The 24200-nt window shown below is 45.5% G+C and overlaps 1 protein-coding gene across 1 annotated transcript in view; it reads left to right on the top strand.

Moving 5' to 3' along the window:
• The window catches only part of LOC119403422 (luciferin 4-monooxygenase), a 34601-nt gene extending 23827 nt beyond the window's left edge, over window positions 1-10774 (top strand). The window contains exons 6-9 of the mRNA XM_049418321.1: window positions 117-245; window positions 6964-7108; window positions 8121-8375; window positions 10374-10774. Coding sequence (XP_049274278.1) covers window positions 117-245; window positions 6964-7108; window positions 8121-8375; window positions 10374-10516 — 672 coding nt within the window. The 3' untranslated portion in view covers window positions 10517-10774. The remainder of the gene's footprint in view (window positions 1-116; window positions 246-6963; window positions 7109-8120; window positions 8376-10373) is intronic.
• The last annotated feature ends 13426 nt before the right edge of the window (window positions 10775-24200 follow it).

Raw genomic sequence — 24200 nt, forward strand, 5'->3', positions numbered from 1 at the left:
ACATGAAAAGATCAAAGTGACAATACTTCAATACGACCGTGTCAACATGGATCGTTTTACGCAAGCTTTAGTGTGTGTGCAGCTTATCTCACATAATCCTTCTGCTTTTCTTCTAGGTATTCGAGCTAGAGAGTTTAAGGAATGGTTACGGCATGTCTGAAGCCATCGGATTTATCTGTATGACAGCGCCGAAGACAACCGGATATCGCAGCGTCGGTTACCCAGTGCCAATGGCGGAATACAAGGTAAGTCATACATAATGAAAATATGTAGCGACCATGGCTGCATATTATTCAATTTTCTTAATATGAAGAAACAGTCGCCACTTTGTAGTGGACACTGCTCTTACTTTTGCACTTCGCTGGTGACTAACAATCCTGCGTAGTACCCTTCAATCGAGAGCCTTGTTACTTAGTCACATATGTTCAGGCAGGTAGTTCAGGCAAGCAGTATTTATAAATATCACAACTAGAGACCGGATTTTAGGCAAATGCCTATTTTGTGCCTTGCTATCCTATCACGCCACTTTTATATATGAGCATGAATTAGATGTTAAGAAGTGCTTTTATAGTGTTTTTGTAGTGCCTATAAATGCCTATTTTTTGGCCTTTGTGCCTAAATGCCTATAAGTGTCTATAGATGGATATTTTCAAAATCGGCGGCTGTATGAACACTATTTAGCCTCACGTTTCGCTTACGAGTGCAGTTTGAGACGTTACCGGGCAAAATGAACTGTTCCGTGCTCTATGGAGTTGAACATAGTCCTCTAGTACAGCCAACTTCCGGAAAACAACCGCTAGCAGCAGTGAAATGGGCCGCGCTGGCCAGCACACGCCACCGCGCTGATATGGTGCGAGCGAGTGGCGAATTCGAAACCGCGGAGAGCCTTCAGGAAAAAGAAGAGTGAAGAGCAAATGAAGAAATAATTATGTGGTATGCACGCCGCTTTTCTTTTGTTTGTAATTTACTGTTGAAGGTGTTCACCGACACGGGAGCGATTGGCTCCGTGGGCGTGCGCATGAGTGGGGCCAAAGGGGCAGCCCCCCTCCCTAATCAACTGAAGGGGGCGCCAAATCTGCCCAATATATTGAACGGCGAGAGGACTTATTGGATGGCAGCGATGGAAAAGAAGCCGGCTCTGAGTAACTACCGAAAGGGAAAAAAACGAAATAAGGAGGGAAAGATTTTATGATAATTCAAGGGGAAGCGCTTTACTGTTTGAAGCAAGGTCGGGCTGCCTTAGAACGCTTAGTTATAAAGCGAGATTCAGTAACGAAGAAGAACAATGTACATGCTGCGGGGGAACTAAGGAAACGATGGAACATGTACTAATTGAATGTGGCGATATTCACCCAAGTATACGTGTGGGCATGAGTCTACATGAAGCCTTGGGTTTAGGGACAACAATGGAAAGCTGAACACGTCCGCGATAGAAATAAGTAAGAGACGGTTAGAGTATTGGTGGCAGAAAAGTAGAGATAAAGAACAAAAATAAATAATGGGGAAAAATAAGGTCATTCTGCCTTAAGAGGCAGAGGGATGGACCGTGAATTTATATTTTTTTTGTGTAATAGCATAATTTAATCAATGTAGATAAGGTATTAGGCTAACATGAAACAAGGAAGCTTTTTTTTTGTTTGTTTTTTTCTTCGAGCCTGGTGGCAGACATGTCACCGCCCCGTTTTAAAGGGGACGCTCATAGCATCCATCCATCCATCCACATTTACTTAGTCGGACCTGACGGGACACACCCTAAAATAGGCTGTGTCCCGGCATTGTGCAAATTCTCCAAGGTGGCAATTGTATGGGCACGTCGACAGTCAACTTTTAATAACGGTAAACTCGCTAAGTGTGCACATGTGTGTGCCTTTCTTGTGTCGCTGTCTCTAGTGCGCTTTCGCCGTTCTTAAAAACAAAGTGCAAGAATATCCATAAAGGTTTTCACAATATCGTCACCCCTGATGCTGCATACGAAGGGCTGTTTACTTCGCACCTTTAACTCCGTAAAGCCGGGGACCAAAGGCAGGCCTTTGTGAGACGCACGTCATCGCTTTGTTTTCATTCTTGCATCCGCTGTGAAGCTTGTGTTTTTTCGAACTCGAACATCGGGAGAGGAGAACGGTGCTGTGATAAGACATCGCCCTCCTCTCCAGCCCCCCCCCCCCCAATGGGAGACCCCTGCGCACGCCTATGATTGGCTCTACGCAATTGGACGCGGCCAATAGGAGGCATCTCTGCTTTCTGGTCCTTTAGTGGTCTGGCTATCTGCTCCTGCTGTGCCTTTCTCAGCCACGTTAAAATGACAGTCACCCAGCAGTGTGTCGGTTCGACCGTAGACATTTCACTCAGCATGCTACAGAACAAACAAAGACCGTGTTCTGTGAACCAAACAGGAAAAAGGACAATTGCACGGATATGTTCAACAGCTGGCACGTTTGTGCCGCCATAAACAATGACATTTTTTGCTTTCCCGCCGTAGATATAGGTCACGCACGTGTTTGTTCTGAAATTATTTGAATTTACGTGAAACTTTATTGTGCCCATATTGAAGGCCTAAAACGTTGTTCTGCCCACCTTTTTGGCGCCTAAAACGCGCTTTTTAATGCCTAAAAATCCGGCCTCTAGTCATAACTTCCTCTTCAATACTCTCTGCAGATGATTGTTACTCAATGAAAGTAATATCACACACATAGCAAAATATAATGAATAATTAGAGTGGCCAATATAGAAAGAATGCTTTATTATGCACTTTTAATTCATTTTCACTGGAGCTGTACTTAGCGCCTGCCGCTGGTGTAAAATAAACTCCTCGCATGAAGAGGTATCACCTTAATACATATGATAAAGGACTGTCCACATGGTGTAGTGTTCTTAATTTAGTGTGCCATGTTTAGTTGCCATGCTTGCATCAACCGCTGGGATTATATCAATGTGACATGCGATGACCTTCACCATACTGCTTCTGAAAGCACTTAAAGACGATGACTGGAATATGAGGACAAAAATGACAGCGGAAAAAGCAATGAACCACTCGACTACACGGGAATGCCACTTTACATAGCGCTTAAGATATATTGTACTTATGCTTCTATCGCGAACTCAGACATCCGATAATATCTCCAAGATTGTTTCCGTATATCAGTGGACGGGTGAGAGTATTTATTTTGCTCCCACTTACTAACAAAAAGTATCTTTTCTGAAGATAAATATTTGGCAGATCCCACGCCTTGTCGGAATCGGTTTCATGCGAAGCAGTCAGCGAGTAGCTCTATGCTGCACTCCTTGGCTTTGAGCCAAGCGTTACGCGGTGGATAAACGTGTTTTTAGGTGTAGTAGATGTAGGAATATCGTAGGGTTAGCAGGCAAGCCGACAACACTGGCGTGTAATGAGTAACCAATGGTCTGACGTAACGACACCACTCACGATAGAGCACGTACGTCAGTCTTATCGAAACGAAATGCACCTTACGGCGCGATGACGTGAATTGCATACCTTAGTTTCATTAGCGTATTCCTCCGGGGTCGAGCAACGCTTGACTACAGCTTGCTGAATCATAGGTGTACAAATGTAATATTTATTAGACTGCTATAAAAGCGGAGCCAATACTGAAAGCACAGACGTTAACCTGACATGACGTCTGTATCGCAGGAGTACATATGTAGTAGTGTTGATTGTTTTGTTATGAAATTTGATAGCCAGCACTGCAACCACAACTGACGTTGCACCGACATTGCTCATGCATAGGTTTTTTTTCCAAAACCACTTTCAAGACCTGGCGCGGCACCGCGGCAGAATACCTGGCTGGCACGTAGAATGATTAGGTTCGTTTCCTGCTGCGGTCCTAATTTTTATTCTTTGCATTCATCAAGTCAACGCTGCCCATGTCGCTTTTTAACGCTCTCGCATTTAAATTGCCAATGTCCGTTCTCACCCTTCATGGGTAGACATATACTGTCTGTCAATCACCCGTGGCGCATATCAGCACACGACTACCCGTGGTACACGAGTGTATGCCACACGTGTCTGGAGGAAAGGTTTTTCCGGACGTACACGACAGGATTTTCACATTATTCCTCTTACGACCAGCAGTCATATTTGCAAGTCTTCTAACCCTCTTATGCCAGTCTTGGTCTACACCAAGTTAAGCGGCGATCACAGAGCACCCAGACGCAGGTGGCTAGATGGATAGATAGATATACAGATACGCTCAAAGCGCCTTGGGTTCGCTAAGAAATGCTTCGTATTTATAACAATTTCATGAGCGTCAGGTTGCTGATTTTCCCTTGTACGAATCTGCAGCCAATTTTACGAAAATTGTTTTTTTGTATCTGTTCGCTGCTATTGTACAGCTGCCTTGGCTAATAATATGCCCGGCATGAGGATTGGCTGAACTATCCTCCGGTGAATGTTTATTCAGTGAGTTATTTCTATGAATGCGGGCCCTGGTCGTGCTGTCGCGAGGTCACGTAACTTAGGAGCGCTTTCAAGTCAGATTGGATTCAGAGAGAGAAGCGATACCGTGGTGCACGGTAAAAGACGTTTATACCGCACAACACAGCAAATGTGAACAAACACTCAAAATTCACACCAAAGAGAAACATGCTCTCAAAAGTCCGATAGAAAGCGAAACCAGAACTACAATCGAAGTTAGGTTTGACTCTTTAGACTTTAGCCATTCTAGCCACTATGGCTTCTCAGCAGCTAATCACATGGGGTCACGCTCTAATTCATTGTCTTACTGTTGTGGCGTCAGCGTCCCGTCGTTGAAGTTCTTGAAGCGGTCATCCGGTCGCCGTAAATGAGCACCCGTTGGACGAGCCGCTTGGTTCCGTCGCCCGGTGGTCGTTGGTCTTGACAGGTTGGGCTTAACTGTGTCTTCGGCCTCTGCTAAGTGCCGCCCGGCCGATCCGACGGCATGGTGCTCCGGGGACTGTAGTGTGGGTCACAGCCGTCTTGTTAAGAAGATGAAGTGCTGCCGGTGCACCGGGAACTGCTGCTACGAGGCCGCTGCGAGTGCGGCGAGACTCGTGCGGCATCTTACCAAGGTCGACGGCTTCTTCACGGGCCTATTATGCCACTGCCTCCAAATCCGGGCGCCCGCTGCTCTCGCCGCAAGTGCGACGTTGCCTTCTTCCACGGGTTTGGTTGTAGCGCCGCGTAAAAATGCCGAGAAATAAGGTGACAATGTCGCAGTGTTATCGGTAACACATGGTGTTTCTCGAGGCTTTATATTTGCAATCGACGCAAAATAATGCTTAGTTGCGAGTGCGCCTCTTTCCTGTCACCTTACTTAGCATTTTTACGCGGCGCTACACCCGAACCTGCAATGAAATACCAACTAGTCCGCATTGACACCCTTGTTCGTTCTTCAACCTTCTTCGTACGGCGCTCTTCCGAACAATGCCCGTTTCTTCTCCTGGGGTTCTTCACTACGGAGGGGGTCGCGTGGCTCGAGCACTTCCCTGGCCAATCGCGCACCATCACGGAACTTTCCGCTCCTCGCACACCATCGCCACTTTTTAACGTTCGGAACGTTCGTCGTGGCCCTTTACTCATCACAAGGGCCTGCTTTCTGAGTTCTTTCTTGAAAAATTGCTCAATTCTTCCTCCTTAGGGGTGCGGCCTCCTGTTCTTCTGCTGATGACTTGCGATCCCTGGTGCGCGGGCTGGCTTATCACATGCCGCCCCCACCCATTTTTGCGGTATTCACGTGTCACATCACGACACTATCACACAATTTGCCACACCAACACCTCAGAGATCCTCAGTCCCTTTTCACACAGTTCATTGTCCAGAGCATTCAAGCCTACCATCTCCACACTACTTCACAACGTCATGATGTCACTTCATTTGCAACTCTTCTGGCGTAACCTTTTCACAAAGCGCTTTACGTCTTTGTATATTCCTGGCCAAAATGCCTCCCTAGTCGCTTCTCTCAGAAGGTTTTTCTTAACTATACAGCCATTAGCACCGCTCTGCTCTAAAATGGCCCGCCTATATTATGCTGGCACCATGAGTTGTCTGATTAGTGTTCTATTTTCCCAAAAGTTCCGGAATACCAAATTCTTAATATATTCATAGAATACTCCGCCTCTACAACCTTCTCATCTTGGTTTATACTCGATCCGTACCTCAGGGTTCTGTCATTCTTCTGCTCTTTAGAGAGTTCTTGTGAGGATACACCTATATGCTCAAGCACTGACAATCCACTCGCGGTTTTCCTTCGACTACTCACACTTCACTCTCTACTCAGACTTCACTCTCTATAGCTTCCGAGTTAGCAAGACGTTTCTTTGCCTTCTGTTTTGTGATGTCCTGTTTTCCTTGGCATATATACTTCGCCGCACTGGGTCATCAACCCTTAGCGCAGCTGGCCTATTTCCTAGAATAACATTATATAAAGGATCTTCCACGCATTATGATTATTTCCGCTACGAAATAGGGCGTATCCAGCCGTATCACGGCCACTTAGCCTCCCTTTCTCGGTAGAAAGGGTGGTAGAACCACCCTTTCTCGTGAGTGTTGTTTGTATGGTGATTTGATATTCAGTGGCAAATATATTCGATTCCTGAAAAGGGCTGCAGCGATTCAGACTAGATGACGATGCGCCAGGTCATTTGCGTATGCCCCTGTGTATGTGTGTGCAGGTTCTGGAACGCTTAGAAGACTCTCTCTCTCTCTCTCTCTCTCTCTCTCTCTATATATATATATATATATATATATATATATATATATATATGTGTGTGTGTGTGTGTGTGTGTGTGTGTGTGTGTGTGGGTGTGCGTGTGTGTGTGTGTGTGTGTGTGTGTGTGTGTGTGTGTGTGTGTGTGTGTGTGTGTGTGTGTGTGTGTGTGTGTGTGTGTGTGTGTGTGTTTGGGTGTAGTTATTTAGGCGTCGGCAAAGAGAGAGTAATGTTTCTTAGTGTTTCCTATCATTGTCATTCCTTGTCCATCAATGTGCAGATAATCGACAATGCTAGTGGTCGAACACTTGGTCCTTTGGAAGTGGGCGAGATCACTTTTCGCGCACCGCACCTCATGAGGGGCTACTACAAACGGCCAGACGAGACTGCCCAAGTATTCGATGAGCAGCGATGGTTCCGAAGTGGTAAGTTACGTGACCCTAGTCATCTGGCGAATGTTGTGTCGACAATTTCGCACCTGATTCTAGCAAACATCTCAATAATTTGCAATGAGACCACTGTAGAGATATTTTTCCTGATCATAAAAAAATATATTTTTTCCTTACTTTGCACACTTCATTTCTTTTTAACAAAAGCGCAGCCTCTACTTGCGCACTTAGTATATGTTTGTAGCATGTATCGTTGCATGAAAAAAAGATTAAAATTCACGTGATAAACTAATTGCTGGCTAAAAGTGCAATATTTCTTTTCAATTTCGAAAGCCGTGTTAGAAACACTGTAGCAATAGAATCTTTTGCTGCGGCAGTATTCAGCGAGCTGGACCAATAGGTAGAAGAGCGTGACCGCTTGTCATATTCATAATTATAATTAGACGTGTTAGTGTAGAAGGAAGTGTGTCAAATAACAGGATCTCTTGGAACATATTTACGTGGTATGTAACATGACAACCTAAGTTTACATCTGAAGCAACACTGTCCGAAAATAATAAAATAAATCATACAAACTAGCAAAGTTCGTAGTTTGTGCAAACTACAAGCTAGCAAGCAAGACAGAAAGCAGAAGAGGTGCATTTGATTACGTACGAAAGTCGCACCTATGTTGAGCGCTGATCAATGCAAGTGTTGGAGGCCGAATACGCGTAGAAGGAGCGAGAGCTGTAACAGTGGGTAGATAAGTTGGTCATCGCTGTTATCACATGCGTTGTGACTACTTTCCGCTACCTACCGTGACTACGCGTATTCCCACAGGGTGTACGCATGGGGTTATCATTTGTTTGTGGGTTTGGGAGGGTGGCCATGTCACGTATGAAATGCTGGCTTTATAAATAAGAATTACTTGGCAGCTAGCGCACCTGCTGGGCTTTTTTCTCGTCCATTTTCTTTACGCTGTGTTGTAACTTGAATTCATGCCAGCTCGGACAGTTCACCGTACTACTGTGAACTGCAAATTTTTGCATTACACGCCATCGTCATGCAGGCGATGCCGGGTATTATGACCGCACCGGCCAGCTATACATTGTGGAGCGCCTCAAGGATATGATCAAGTGCTTGGACCAGCAAGTGGCTCCCGCAGAATTAGAGGCTCTTCTGACCCAGCACCCGCTTGTTCTGGAAGCTGCAGTTGTTGGCATCGATCATCCAGAATTCGGAGAAGCACCAACCGCTTTTGTGGTCATAGAGCCTTCCGCCAAAGGACTCGTCAGCGAAGATGAGCTAGTGCGACTTGTTTCAGGTTAGTGAATTGGTATACGTTGCTGCTTTTTGTCGCGAAACAGAAAAGTCTTGCTTAAACCAGATGTCAGGGTATGCACAAGTCATACATTTTTGTAGATTTGCCGCCGACACCATTTTCCCAACGCATCTAGTTGGCGCTCGACCCGCGCCATTGCGATGATGCGGAACGTCGTGTCAGGCGGTGGGCAACAAGCAAAACGGCGGCTTGCACTGTCGTTAGTTCTTGCTGTGCGTAGTAATCATAAACATGCAGATGTATTTTTTTTGCACACTGGCCCTAAAATGGGTCAGGAGGGCCTCCGAGTGCAGTTGAATTCGACGCCGAAATGTCACGTGCTGGTCCGAGCGAGGCCGGCACGTGTGGTGAGGCGTCGATACCGTAGAAATCCTTTATAACTGCTGTAGAAGTGTTTAATGGCATCAGTTCTCGTCAACTCTATTACTTTGATCACCAGTTACTTGTGGAGACGAATGTTGTTGACCGCAGGAAGCTAGCTCGTTAGTGCAGAAGGAACGGAAGGCGCGTCATCTGTCGTCGTGGAATAAGCTTCGGTGGCTGACACAGGAGACATCCAGCGTGGGGCGGCGTGCTGATCCTCCGCTTGCGTGGCCAGCGTGGCTAATACGGGCGATACCCCAATTAGCACACCAAGCGCGTTGTCCTCAGACACTTCAATCATGGTCGCAGGATACCAGTAATTCAGTCGTTGCTGGCAAGTTGCAGGAACGTCCACATACACGCTTGTGGCAATGTGTACACAGTTTCGAGGCCGGTGAATTATGTTCGTCGGAGGGCACAGACAATGACGCCTCCGCAATCGGTGGGCGAACAGCGGTCGAAACGATAACCGCGGCAGATTCCGTGGCGTGTTGCATATCAGCTGTCGGGGAGTTGTGTCGCGAGTCGTCAAGGTCAGGGAAGATTGTAGATTGTGGGCACTCGTGATACCATGGGCCGAGAGCTTCCAAGAAACGTACATCTCGGTGGGCAGGAACATCAAAATAAGAAAGTGTTCTACCTCGTCGAGGTGGTCGGGCGTAGGAATGGCCGCTTATGTGGCCGGATATGAATCTGAAGGAGTCGTAATTAGGCAACTATGATGGTGGCCGAGTGAAGACAGCAGGTCGGCGGGTACCGCTCGCTGCGGCTGAGGGAAAACCGGGAACTTGGGGCGGGTCCCCGTAAGCGGTCGGCACGTTTCGCCATAGCAGGCCAACACAGCAGCGCAGAAATGTTCCTAATGCCGTGGAGTGGAATACGAGGCGGCCGAGAGATGACGAAATTAAACCGGGACTTCCATCAGAATGGCGTGGATCAGCGGCTGTGCGGCGACGCCATTCATATCCAGGATGACATCGAGCAGACGGAACCATGCTCGACTGCAGCTTGGCTTGAACGACTTAACTGGGAGGAAGATCCAAGGAAGCACTGCAGCTGACCGCTCGGCGCAATACGTGCTCTCCGTGTCACTAATCTAGAGAGACACGCCGGCAGCCGACATAGCCGTTCCGTTCTCGCCACTTGATTTCGAATGCAAGAAATCGAAGCCAAGTGGTGCCGGCTGCGACGTGCAGCCAACACCACCTATCGACCAAGCCAGCCGAGATTGTAAGCGTGTTCTTTCCATGTCGAGCAACCTGCAGTTTGCACGAGCTGCGTGAGAGGCGTGGTGCGGCGGCGGAAAGTGATAATGATGATGATTAGGGAGGATGATGACGCTACATGTAACACGTGAAAACGCAAGATGCGAGCGTATTCCGTGTTCGTGGTCGTACCTGTGGCGTTCGCTAGCAATCATGCCTTATTATGCTCAATACCGACTAGTCCTTCTATCCGATGCTTCTTTGGTTCAGGGAAGCTCTGGTGTCCCAAGAAAGCAATAATACACTTGTCTGCTTTTAATATGTAGTTTACCTCTTTATGTTGTTTTAATATCAGTAATACTCGCAATGACTGGTTATTCTGCGTTTCTTTCTTTTCTAATAATTTTGCCAGATCAAACAGCCTTTCACAAGAACCTGCATGGCGGTGTTGTTTTCGTGGATATCATTCCAAAGACGGACACGGGAAAATACATACGAAGGAAGCTGCGTCAAGGCCACCTGGATCTTCTCAAGAAATCATGCTATCAGCCTTGATTCACCTGTCTACCTGTGACCGCTACTAGTTTAGGGTAGCATCGGCGGTCTGTTTGGTTGGTTGTAGCATATTTAAAAAGCAGAAAACGATACAGTGGAGAGACTGCATGATACGGGCACTGACCTACAATGTAATACGTGAGAGGGAGAAATAACATGCAGGATTGCGCACGCAACGTGAATATATGTAAAAAGTTAAAGGCTTCTTTGTGTCATGAAGTGTTGTGCAGAAATGCAAATGCACAGTGCAACAGCGCTATGGACGAATTTTTGATACAATATTTTTGCAGAAATGAACGCTTCATCAATATTTCTTTAGCGTTAATCTTCGCGCAAACACATGATGAGGTAGGGACAAAATTCTTGGGTGTGGCCGCACGTAGGATGCGTTTGGCGGTGCGAACATAGCATGCCCTTTAAACATATTTACGCGAATGCGTAACTTTCAATGTTCACAATGGGCGCAAAGGATTCTTTTGCTGTATGCTGTTTCATTTTTTATTTTTCAAACGCTGCTATTGGTGCTGCAGAAGTCTCGTGAACATTCACGCTTTTTTCGGGTATATGTTAAATCCACGGTAACAACTGAGTCGTTTGCTAATTTAGTATAAAAATTTCACGTTGAAGTTTTTAGCTCCGTTGAGCGTGAACGAGTGGGTCCTATGCCACTGTCAATTGTCTATAGATTGCGTTTCTAGATTAAGTAGGATAGCTTTGTCATCATCCATATTTTCAGGGAGTGCACAGAGCATGGTATCAGCTTCCACGCAGACTTGCACGCAGCAGGATGCAAGCGCCTTCAATATCCGGAGCAACAAACTTCTGTTGTCCTCGTGCTGAAAACTGCTGAGATTGTCAAGGACCATTCGAGATGCATATGGATAACTGTACTGTGTATGAAATTTATTGGCTATAATCTATTTCGTGCACACGGCCTTGAAAATTTCTTGTTACAGGCGTAGTCCGATGGCTTTTATTGTATTTTAATTCCGCAGCCACTATCCACCTTTTACTGCATGTGGTTGCAGTGTGCACGCCGATGCATGAAAGCCTTGCTGGACAAGACTGAAACAAATATGAAAGATGGAGCGTTTGAAAGAGATGGTGGATGTACTGCGATTAAAATATTCACAGAGCCAACCTGGTGTAGATAGGCAACAGAAACACCAGCTGAAAGCTAGGTAGCGATGTAAAACATGAACAATGCATCCATTTATGCTTTCAAATGGCAGCACCGATCACTAGTCAGTCTAAGTGACAGATTAAGGGGGAGTTCAGTGTATATGCGTGACCCTTAATTCAATGCAGAATGATCGACTGAAAAACGCGTGCTCTTTGTGTACTGTTGATATTTCCGTGATACGTTAATGCCAAGGTAATATACCACCTTTTTTTCATGGTAAACCTATCTACTTTTTCGTCCCCACTACGCAGAAAAAATGTGTAAAGCTTTGAATGTGCATACCCATGAAGCCATTTTCGAAATTTCATTAGAAAGATACTTAAAGCAAACAAATTTAGCACCGATACAACTTTTAGTAAACCTAAATATCTAAACTGGTATAGCACCGTTCATGAAGCAGTGTACTAGTTACTCTGCTGCAACATTTCAATTAAGACAGGCTTAGAATACGTTTCAGAAATTTGGGGCGTTCGAATACTTGGCTGTTCCACGTTGTTTACTACTATCAAACAATATCATTTCTTGGCGCAACGATTTAGGCACTTCCGTACCGTGAATAAATATATGCTAAGTATCGGAGCATCCCTCAAGAAACTCTTTCTTTCGGGCAGCTAGCAGTAACCCGATTAATATTGTGCTCGTGAATTACTGCTAAGGTTTACACACGCCAAATTGATGTCGTAATTGCTCAGTTTTTCTTTAGAAGAGAACATTGCTATCTCACCGCCAATTAATGATGCACTTAGGGAATATGCTGTGTTTTTTATTGGGTCCTCAACCAGCCATATCGGCTACGGATCCAGAGGGCGTCCCATTCATGCCGTATATTTCTTTAAAGCGAAAGCTTTCGATGACTCATGAAGTGGAGAATTGCCAGTCGGTGGCGGCGTCGATGGCGGTGTGAGTGCACGGCACGCCCAAAAAGTCGGCATCAACATTAATAGTCCAAAAGCTTTGCGTGAACACGAATGCTGCAAAGAACTAATAAAAAATTAAAGCAGCTTCGCACTAGAGGTGCCGAACCTGGAAAAAGTGCGGAGCTGGGCAGCCTTCTTTGTTTCTCTTCGGTTTTTACATTCTTTCATCCTCGTCTTCTTTCTCCTTCTCTTCTTCACTTTATTTCTTTCTATCTTTTTCTCTTTATTTCCGTTTATTTATTTCTCTCTCGTTATCTATTTCTTTCTCTTTCTTACTCTTTCTATTGGCTGCTTCCTCTTTTTTTCTATTTTATACGTGGTTTTTCCAGGTTACGCCAAGCGTGGGTACGCCAAGCGACAACAGCCTACGACAGCATATGACAGCCCAAGCTCAAAAAGTTCTCCGCACTTATCATTATCAAAAAAAGGAAAGGAAAACGGGAGAGAGGAAAGACAGGGATGTTAACCAATTTGGCATAACCGGTATGCTACCCTGTACAGGGGGGAAGGGATGGGGGAGATAAAAGAGTAAAGATAGAGAGAAAGATAGGGGAACACACACGCACACACATAACTTCACTATCATTATCAAGGCGCTCGAAGAACGAAGGGAGGAAGACTTCTCCTTGGCGCGAGCGCGCGCTCAATGTACAACTGCTGACTACGCTATTCGTGGTTTTGCCTGCTTTACGCCATGCTACGAAAGCATACGATGACAGCATACGGCAGCATACGACATGCCGACATGGCGCCATCAGTGACGGCATCATAACGTCACAAGGTGCCCAAATTTCTGACGCCATCTGGGGACGTAATGCTATGGCGTCATGACGTCACGTCGTCGCTAGGTCACATGCGAGGCCATCACGGAGGCAGTGTACACGACATGAGGTGCAGAAAGCTCAGTCGACTGAGAAGTAGAAAATCGCGGATTCGCACTTAAATCATCTTAGGCGAGCGCAGGAGGCACCACGTCTTAGTAAAATTTAGTGTTATTCTGCGTGTTCTTTCCAAACGCTCCCTTTTGTTGGCTTTGGACCAGACCATGAACTATTGATTGAGGATGGCTCAACAACAAAATGACAGGTGCGTGTGCTCGTTACAGCATTCATTTCCTAACTGCATATTGCAATTTCGGCGTCAACAATCGAAGCGTACATTGGTATGTCCTTTCGAAGCTACCAGATTAGTTTCTGAATAAAAGCAAACTGGTATTATTAAGTTAGGTGGAAAAAGCAATGCAACGAAGCAAAGCATAGACAAAATGTACAGATAGGAGGCATTACACAAAAGGAGGCACATAACCACAAGCTTGAAAATATGAATTTGAGCTTACCAGTTGATATATTGCCCATTAAAGTAAGTGGACGACGCAAATCTTCAAGATAGCTGCACCTGAAAGTAGAAGGCAACAAACCACACATGAGCCTGTGTAGTTCCACGTATACACGTACGCGTGCGAATATGTGTTTGGGTGAGTGTCCGATTTCATAATGTGAATATATAACCATTCCGTGACTTGTCAATGGGGCCAGAAAAAGGCAATAATAATGAGAGATCATGAATCCCAATGGGCGTTCCAGAAAAAAAGGCCTCAATTAACAGGCTGGCAGCTGGCAGGCGTAGTCAGTGCCGCGATACAGGAGCATCGCGATAGTATCTTAGAGATACTTTTGAGTATCTGTTTTTCTGTGAGATACATTTGCAAAGTGTATTTGTATCTCATTAGTGAAATACGTTTACGATGCATCGATTACATCGCGATACAGTGCAGAACAGGCGTATCTCGTTTGTCTTTTTTTTTGGTCGGAAGTGGGCTGACGTGTTTCTAAGGGGGAAGGAAGATTTTTGTCCCTAATCCAAGCAAAGTCGCTCTGCCGGCCAGCTGCACGCCGAGGGCGGCAAAGTGTTCCCCGCACGCAGAAATTGCGCGACGCCGCTGACGGCAGAAGCGAGAAAGCAATATTGTGATCCTCTGATGACAAAAGTCCCTGTTTTTCATGGCATGTGTCCAACCCCGAAATTTTTTGGGGCGAAAGACTTTTAGGGAGTACGCGCGTCTTCTGCTGAGGCCGAGCCGACACTGTCTACATGACAGCCTATTTGAAAAGCTAGTATAGCTTAAGTGCAATTAACGCAAAGAACTTCTCAGCAACACATAATAAATGTATAAATTTTCTTATTTTACTGGTGTTTGCTGGTAAAGTCAGTGACATACTTGCCTCGCAGGTTTCAATGCACTGAAACAATAATCGCAACAATATCCTGCACCAACTAAATGCCTTAGCGCAGCATCAGCACCCCTGAAGTAAAAAAATATATTCCATTTTCTGTCGTCTTGTATCTGTGTTTGTGTAACTGTATTCCGGGATATTTTTTTCATGTTTCTGCAAAAGTATCTCTGAAATATCCCGTTACGTGAAAAACAAATATATCTGAGTATCTGCATTTTAGTCTTCCAAGACATGTATTTCGATATCTGTATTCCGGAATACTTTTTTGATTATCTCTGCCCAGCCCTGGCGCTGGCACTGAGAAGAACCGCAATGCCTAAAAACAAAGCGATGAAACCCATGCGGAAGTCATGAACGGTTGAAAAATTTTAGCAGATACGACAAACCATTGATGGTTGTTTGATGGGTCGGCTGGTCGGTTGAATTTTTCCCGGTGGGGTGACTCAATGCGCTGCGGATTATTGGGAATGAATGGGGTGGAAGAAGAGGGCAGGGGTGTGTGTGGAGGGGGGGCGTGGGGGGGGGGTTGGAGGGTTGTGGAAGAAAACTAAGGAAACTAAGGAAATACCACACTGGTCATACAGTATCTTTTTTGTTTTTTTACGGATTGGTACCTTATTTAGTATATCTGGAGCCTATTCGACATACACTTTATTTAAAAAAAGGCACTACTTGATTTATTACAAAAGGGAATTTACACTCTTGTTAGGCATGCATATCAATTTCACTTATAAAATCAAATATTGAATCAAATATGAAACATGACACTGTCTTGTACTTACACTCAGTACCGATGCACCATCGGAAATGTGTCCTCTTAATGTAAGCTCCACTTTCTTTCCCTGAAGGTAAATGTGTAATCGCGGGATTTCATGTGTGATTTATGCGCGGCTGGTCGAAAGCGCGCGTCATCTTGAAGCGCGCACAGCTGGATCCATCACGAAATCGCGCAGCTGCTTGTTACTACTCGGAGTAGAAAAAACAAACCCTTGCCCGGCGCGTAAGCGTCCACCAATTGTTGTGAAGAGTTCTGGTTTCCATCACTGGTGCCGGAAGAGGGACCCGCCCTCTGCCAATCTGGGTGGAAATTTTTGTCGGCTGAGCCGGTGAGTGCATTCCAGGAGCGCATGCGCGACGCTAAACGTCCATTTGCGCATTGTGTGAACCTTTGGCTAATGTAGATTGTTAAACATGGAAAAAAGCTGCGTTCAACGAGGCTCTGATCACGGAAGCAGAAAAGCGCGGCGTCATGTGCAACATATGTGACCGCAGCTACGAGCGCTCCATTCTCCGCGTGGAATTGTAAACAAGCAGCGTTCGCTCATCATGCAGGAGTTGCGTGCACGTCGCAGTTTCATAGACAGCCTTGGTGTTTTAAATGACGCTTATAGACTAAAGGGAACAAATGGCTCTGTAGTTGCGCGATAGGTATGCGTATTCTAGTGTTCCGTAATTTTAGAATATATTATTTTTGCGGAAACGCAGACGTTGCGAGTTATGCAGTGTGCCAACATAGAAAACGCGGCGCGGAAGCATCACTGCATTTTTCTCCCGTGAGGGCTCCGGCAAGCAAGACTCTGTAAACCATTCGGCAACGGGTTTTGGTTAAATGGACACTAAAGGAGAATAACAATGTATGTCAGAATGAAAGGTCAATGTGTGAGAACGTCTAAACGTCAATATTATCAACAGCAGCGCCCTACTAATCGAGAAATTAAGGTAAATGTGGGACAGGATGTGCGCCACGGGTGGGGCATTTCGGGAATGATCCCGATGGCGCCAAGAGTCCTGAGTACAATCAACCGCCAGTAATCCAACGAGTAACAATAAGAAAAGAACCTTCCCTGCATCACAAGACGTAATAAAATGCGCTTATTCGTTTCTGTTTCATTCATGGAAAAAAAGAACCTCTTGGCGTTACCATCGTGAACGACGCAAATGGTTCAAAAGTTCCGTTTTCGATGAGCTGCTCGTCGCAGTGGTAGTTTCGGTACTGCTGAGTTTTCTGGGCTCCCGCTGTTTTCGCACTGTTCATAACCTACTGCTGCTGCTGGCCAAGCTAAGCTCGGTTACAGTGAACTATACAGTTTCGGAGTGGCCCATGGCTGCGTCTTGGCAAGGTTGATGGCCGCTGTAGCGGAAGAAACCGTAGTGTCGGCGGCTGGGCAGTAAAGGCGGGCAACGTTGGTCACGGCAACTGCGACGTCAGAAGGCCCGTTCAGGCGATTGATTGCAAGTGCGCTAATGTCATGCGGACCAATAAAACGTGATTTTCTTTAAATTTATGCAATTCCTTGGCGCGCAAAAGCACTACGTGGTTTCTAGAACGTTATTTGAACAACCAACGTCGCCTTATTATTTTTCTTTAGTGTCCCTTGAATTGGTTGGTTTATTTGGTCTCGCGAAGCCTGCCCCCAAAGCGCAGCCCAGGCACAGCGAAAGCTGAAAGAGCGGCATTTCTAGAGTCCGTTATAAACGCTCTTGAGACAAGTAAAAATAATTTTTGTGAAGTTGGGAAGCACCAACTACGACATTATTCGTCATTCTGCGGAGAAGAGAGGTACCATCTGTAAGACAATATGCGCACTTTGTTGCTGCGACGGCTGATGATGATGAAGAATTATGGCTGAGGCCTTTGGAATGGGTTGGAAGCTATAAACGAACATCTAGTTACGTAATTGGCATTGTGTGACACCCGGTGGTTATTTCACTCTCCACACGACGCTATATACCCTACGTTAAGTGAGAAAGGGAAATATGGGGGGAATACCTTTATTGATATCCTGAGGATATGGATCAAGGGGGCCCTGTGGACCTCCTTGGCAATTAATAGAAAGGCACTTGCGAGAAATCCACTACACAATCATCATCATCATCATAAGCCTGTCTACGCCCACTGCAGGGCAAAGGCCTCTCCCATTTTCCGCCAATCATCTCGGTCCTGTGCTTTCTGCTGCCACGTTATACCTACAAACTTAATCTCATCTACCCACCTAATTTTGTGCCTTCCCCTCACGCGTTTGCCATCTCTTGGAATCCAGTCAGTTACCCTTAATGACCAACGGTTATCCTGCCGACGTGCTAGGTGCCCGGCCCACATCCATTTCTTCTTCTTGATTTCAACTATCAAATCCTTAACCCCCGTTTGTTGCCTGACCCACTCTGCTCTCTTCCTGTCTCTTAAGGTTACACCTATCACTTTCCTTTCCATCGCTCGCTGCGTGGTCCTCAATTTAAGTTGAACCCTCTTTGTAAGTCTCCAGGTTTCTGCTCCGTAGGTAAGTACCGGTAAGATGCAGCTGTTATATACCTTCCTCTTGAGGGATAGCGGTAGGCTACCGTTCATGATTTGATAATGCTTGCCGAATGAGCCCCATCCCAGCCTTATTCTTCTAGTTATTTCACTCTCATGGTTCGGCTGCCAGTTACTACCTGTCCTAAGTAGACGTACCCCTTTACAACTTCCAGTGTTTCGCCACCTATTGCAAAGCGCTGTTCTCTGCCAAGATTGTTCCACATTACTTTAGTTTTATGCATATTAACTTTCAGACCTACTTTTCTACTTTCCGTATCCAGTTCAGTAATCATGAGCTGTAATTCGTCTCCCGCGTTACTCATCAATATGGTATCATCAGCGCATCACAGGTTACTGAGATAATCTCCATTAACTCTTATCCCTAATTCTTCCAATCTAGGGCCCTGAAAACCTCTGTAGACATGCGGTGAATAGCATTAGAGAGATCGCGTCTCCCTGCCGTACGCCCTTCTTCATTCGGATTCTGTCGCTTTCTTTATGGAGCACAATAGTGGATGTGGATCCGCTCTAGATTTCCTCCATTATGTTTATATAGGCTTCGTCGATGCCCTGATTTCGCAGTGCCTGCACGACTGCCGGTTTCTCCACCGAATCAAATGCCTTCTCGTAATCTATGAATGCTATATATAGGGGTTGGTTGTATTCCGCGCATTTCTCTATCACCTGAGTGATAGTATGATTATGGTCTATTGTTGAGAAGCCTGTAGGAAATCCTGCCTGGTCCTTTGGTTGATTTAACTCTAATGTCGTATTATTCTGTTAGCAATTACTTTTGTAAATAGCTTACAGACAACGGACAGTAAGCTGAGGGGCCTGTAATTTTTCAGGTCCTTGACGTCCCCTTTCTTATGGATCAAGATGATGTTGGCATTCTTCCAAGATTCTGGTATCCTCCCCGTCGAGAGACACTTCGTATACAGGGTGGCCAGATTTTCTAACATACACTACGCAATAAATCATCATAATTTTTGTTAAAGAGCGAAGCAGCCACTATGCCGTTTTTTTTCATTCTGCGGAAAATCGTGCTGCCCGCTAAACAGCTGTCAGGCATTAGCTGTACGTTGTTGATGCTGTGGCTGATGACGATGATGAAATATGCCACAGCTCTTTGTAATGGGTTGGAAACATTCAACAACCCACTCGTTGCGCAAGCCACATTGTGTGACGCCCGGTTACAGAATTCGCGCTGTGTGACGCCTGGTTGTCATTTTACTCTTCTATCACGCTACATTACATATGTTAATGTGGTTCCTTCCTGACATGAAGCCTGAATGGGGTATTTTGCAAAGCAGTTTCAAGCACCGGTGTGGCCCTGAGGTTGAATTCTGGGCTCCAACGCAGAGGGCCCAGGTTCGAACACCGTTCCATCCTGGAATTTTTATCCTATGTTTTTCTTTCATATCGTGCGATTGTGGTTACGGACACCGGCGGCGGCGGCGGACAAAACACAGCACCAAAACGGTCCTTGTACTGATCACATAACAGCTATCGCTGTAAAAGTGTTATTGAGTGTCCTACACAATTTAAAAACCGGGCTAAGGCCACCCAATTCGGGATGTCCAGGTCTTGTATTGTCACCGCTTCGCGGGCCTCCTGAAAGGCCCAGAATTTTTCGGCGAAGTCTGAGCTGTGCACGGCATCGGCCCACCTCGCCGAGAGAACATCGGGAGTTTACAGCGAAAGCTGTTATCAGATCACAACAAGGGCCCTTTATGGCGCCGTAGTTGTCCGCCGCTGCTGCCGCCGCCGCCGGTGTCCGTAACCACTATCGCTCGAAATAAGAAAAAAAACGAACTAAGAAAAGAATTCCAGGATGGAATGAGGTTCACACCTGGGCCCTGTGCGTAGCAGCCCAGTATTCAACCTCCGAGTCATGCCTGTGCTTGAAACTGCTTTGCAAAAAGGTCCTATACAGGCTTCATGTCGGGAAGGAACCACATTAGCGTATGCAATATAACGTGGTAGAAGAGTAAAACAAGCAGCAAGCGTCGCATAACGCGAATTCTGTATCCAGGCTTCTCACAATGCGAATTGCGCAACGAGTAGGTTGTTGAATGCTTCCAACCCATTACAAAAGGCTCTGCCATAATTCGTCATCGTCAACAGGCACAGCTTCAACAAAGTGCGCATCATGCCTTACATGCGTTTAGCAGGTACCACGGCTCTCCGTAGAATGACGAAAAATGGCACAGTGCCTGCTGCACTACTTCTCAAAAATTACAATGGTTTATAGCGTACAGGGTTCCTCGCAAGTGCACTTGTATTGGTTGCCAAGGAAGCCCATAAGCGCATGATCCATTTCCTCGGGGTCTCAATGAAGTTAATTCCCTCTCTCTATCTCTTTCTCACGTCAGCGTGTTACAAAGCGTGGTGGGAGAGTGAAATAACGACCGGCCGTCACAAAATGCGAATTACGTAGCTAGTGGGTCCTCTACAGCTTCCAACCCCTTACAAAAGGCTCAGTCATTATTCTTCATCGTCCATCAGCAGCAGCATCAAGAAACTTCACATTTGATACCTCGCTTTTCCGTAGAATGACGAGAAATGTCGTGGTGGGTGCTTTCCAACTTCACAAAAAATATGTCTTTTGACGTAATGGGTACGTTGCTAGTGTACTTGTATTAGTAGCCACAAGAGAGTTTAAACGGGCCGAGAAATGCCGCTCTTCGAGCTTTCGCTGTGACTGTGCTGCGCTTTCCGCGCAGGCCTGGCGTTTTTTAAATGCGAAGCATTTCTTAGCGAACCTCTGCGACTTTGAGCGTATCTATCTATCTATCTATCTATCTATCTATCTATCTATCTATCTATCTATCTATCTATCTATCTATCTATCTATCTATCTATCTATCTATCTATCTATCTATCTATCTATCTAGACGCCTACGACATTGTGTTCTCCTGGTCGCTTGGTTATTGGAATGTACACCAAAATTGGTATGACGTAACATGACTGTATGACGAACATAAATGACAAGTCATAACATGAAAATCATGACACGCATGTCACGTACAGCATGCTTTACATGCCACGCTCATGGTGCGCTGGCGGGCGTTTCGCTAGTTTGATATACACCAAAATTGGTATCTTGCGACGTGACTGTGTAACGAACATAAATAACACGAGTTAACATGAAAATCATGACACGCATGTCATGTACAGCATGACTTACGTGCCACGCTCATGGGGCGCTGGCGGCCGTTTCGCTAGCTTGATCTAACCCAAAATTGCTATCTTGCGACGTGAATGTGTGGCGAACATAAATAACACGAGTTAACATGAAAGTCATGACGCACATGTCATGTACAGCATGACATACGTGCCACGCTCATGGTGCGCTGGCGGCCGTTTCGCTAGCTTGATCTACCCCGAAGTTGATATTACGCGACGTTACTGTGTGACGAACATAAATAATATGAGTTAATATGAAAACCATGACACGCATTTTCCTCAGTGACATACAAGACGATGTATGCAGCTCTTTGCTGGCTGCTTCGCATTACATCGATTCCCACAATGCGTGGGGTCTGCCGGCTTTTTCCTTTGGTATTTGCCTCACATTCCCATAACATGTTCATGAGTGTGGCAGGTGCTGTCATGACAGATATCATGGTAGAAACTATGATACGCTAGCTGGTTTGGAAAATGTAATTAGACTTAAAACCTTCCTGTACAAAAGCATGTGCCGTGGCAAGGACACCTCAAGCGCAGAAAACTTGCGTCCTTTAGGACGGACGATTTATGATGTTCTTCTTGACTAGAATAATTGCGAAACGGTGCAAAGTCTCCTGCAGGGGGTCCTATGACATTGCTAACATAAGCTTTACTCGGTGCTGCCGCCAATTAGCCCGCGCCCTCACTCAGTGACGATTAGCAGCCGAGCCAGAAGGACAAGACGTGCGTGATATGCCATATGTAAATACACTACTCTAAGGCACATCTATCTTTTGCCCTTTCAAATCGGCATATCGAGACAATGGGTCAGTGGTGAGTATCTAGTGCTGGGATGTTTGCTGGACGCACCGCGAAACTTCCGGTCATCGTACTCAATTCAGTGCTCGTCATCACTGAAGACGACGTGTTCGCTAATAGCTAATTCCTCTCACTGTCCCTGTAAGGTGGTTGGTACCTGTGATTTCAGCTATCATTTGTTAGCGAGCTTCATTCAGAACCCCGTCTTATTTCATCTATGCCCGCAAGTCAATTGGCTGAGATAAAGTGAAGATGGATGCCGTAGTGAGCGTAAAAGAGAAACTGCGTGTCTGGAACTCACTTCAGCTAAACAGTTTCCTAATGGATGATACAACGTGGCAGAAGAGGGAAGCTTGAAGATATGACAAATCCTTCAACAGTGGATGTCGCTGGAGGCATCGTTTCGACGCCGAAGGATATCAGTTATGATAACCCAGCGCACTATCGCGAGTGAGGGATAAGTTCAATTCCTCGAATGTCCTGGTATCGGTCCAGACTTGTTCGGTATGGGAGCAGCCGCAGTCTTGGTAAAGACGACCTCGAGATGTTTGCCAGGAAATCTCTTTGAAACATGCCATCTTGCATGTGGAATTCGTGCAGTTTGTTTAGGACAGATATTGCTCCATTCTTCGCAGTTTTAGTGTTCGGGTGTTCCGACACTTCGTTTAATTGCAATATACTCGCGTATAATATTATACAGAACTATAACAACCTAGATCGACACATACCTGACCCGCTGTTTTCGATGTCACACAAGCTGTGGTGTAATTCCACATGATATAGATGGATGCCACAATAGGAATTAATGAGGCATAAAAATAGAGAGAAAGATAAAGGCAGCACCTTCTGTAGAGTGCTTATGAGATCATTTAATGTGAAAGGTCATAAATCGAAATCACGAACCACTCAGGAAACATTCATTGACAGGACGGCGGCTGGCAATGGAGGCAAACGAATTACTTTAAAGCAAAGTAATAAAATACTTGCGCAAGTCACCAACGGTTGAAAAAGTTCCAGCAGATGCAGCGCATCCTCTTTGTTTGCTCTATTGGTTTGTTCATTGTTGGGTCTGTCAGCAGTCCGTCGATCAGTTGATGGGTTTTTGCCCGGTAGAATGGCTCGATGCAGTGCGGGTGATCGGAAATGAATGGGGTAACACTGGAAGTGAAGTAAATACCTTTAAAATACCTTTAAAGCAAGGTAAGATATTATACTACTAGTTTTATTGTCTTGGCAGAACTGTATTTTGAAAAGAGCCCAATTGTTAGAATTATCAACAGAAGCCCTTGGTCTCCCTTATTGATGGCCAAGACGACTTTGACGGGGGAAGCCTCTACGAGTTGACTTCATTTCATTTGCGTTTGTTCGCTTCCTTTGATGTCTTATGCCAGCTTCAAGTATATCAATCTGATCAGATCTTGTGAGCTTTTATCGGTTCTCATATGTCTTTACCATCTATGTCAACGTGTCCTTATGCCCTTATCGCCATCAAAGTGACTCTACATGCCTTTGTATACTTAGATGTGCTGTTCTCTTTTGTTACCAACCTTATCTGCCGTTATGTAGGCATACAAGCTTCTATCTATCGGTCTCTAGCTTTTTCACTGATTATAAACTCTAATTCTCCTCCGGATCTAGCTGGCTCTGTATATTTTCGGTCGATTTCTTTAATTATCGCAATCTGTCTTTCTATATATTTAGTTATATCGCTATGTGCTTCGCCTTATGTTGTATTTATCCCGATGGTGTGTTTGCAGTTGCCACAAAAGTGTTGCCGACGCTTCCTGACGGTCACACTCCGTTTCCCATGAGGCACTAAAGGCTTCTGCCTTATTGAGATTTCGGAATATACAAAAACAAGGCACTATTCGACTTTACTTAAGCGGGACCATTATAGTGCAAGCAGGCATGCCGGTTTGATCCGTTTATAAGATGAACAGTGGCATCACCTGCGTCCATGTTGCAGTAACCTTAGCACCGGCGGACCGTCCGAGTCGACCTTGCTAAAGTGAGATGTAGTTTCGCTTTCTAACAGGCTTTTCCAGCGGTGTTTTCAATAGTTCT

Source organism: Rhipicephalus sanguineus, chromosome 8 (assembly GCF_013339695.2).
Source record: "Rhipicephalus sanguineus isolate Rsan-2018 chromosome 8, BIME_Rsan_1.4, whole genome shotgun sequence".
Lineage (NCBI taxonomy): Eukaryota > Metazoa > Arthropoda > Arachnida > Ixodida > Ixodidae > Rhipicephalus > Rhipicephalus sanguineus.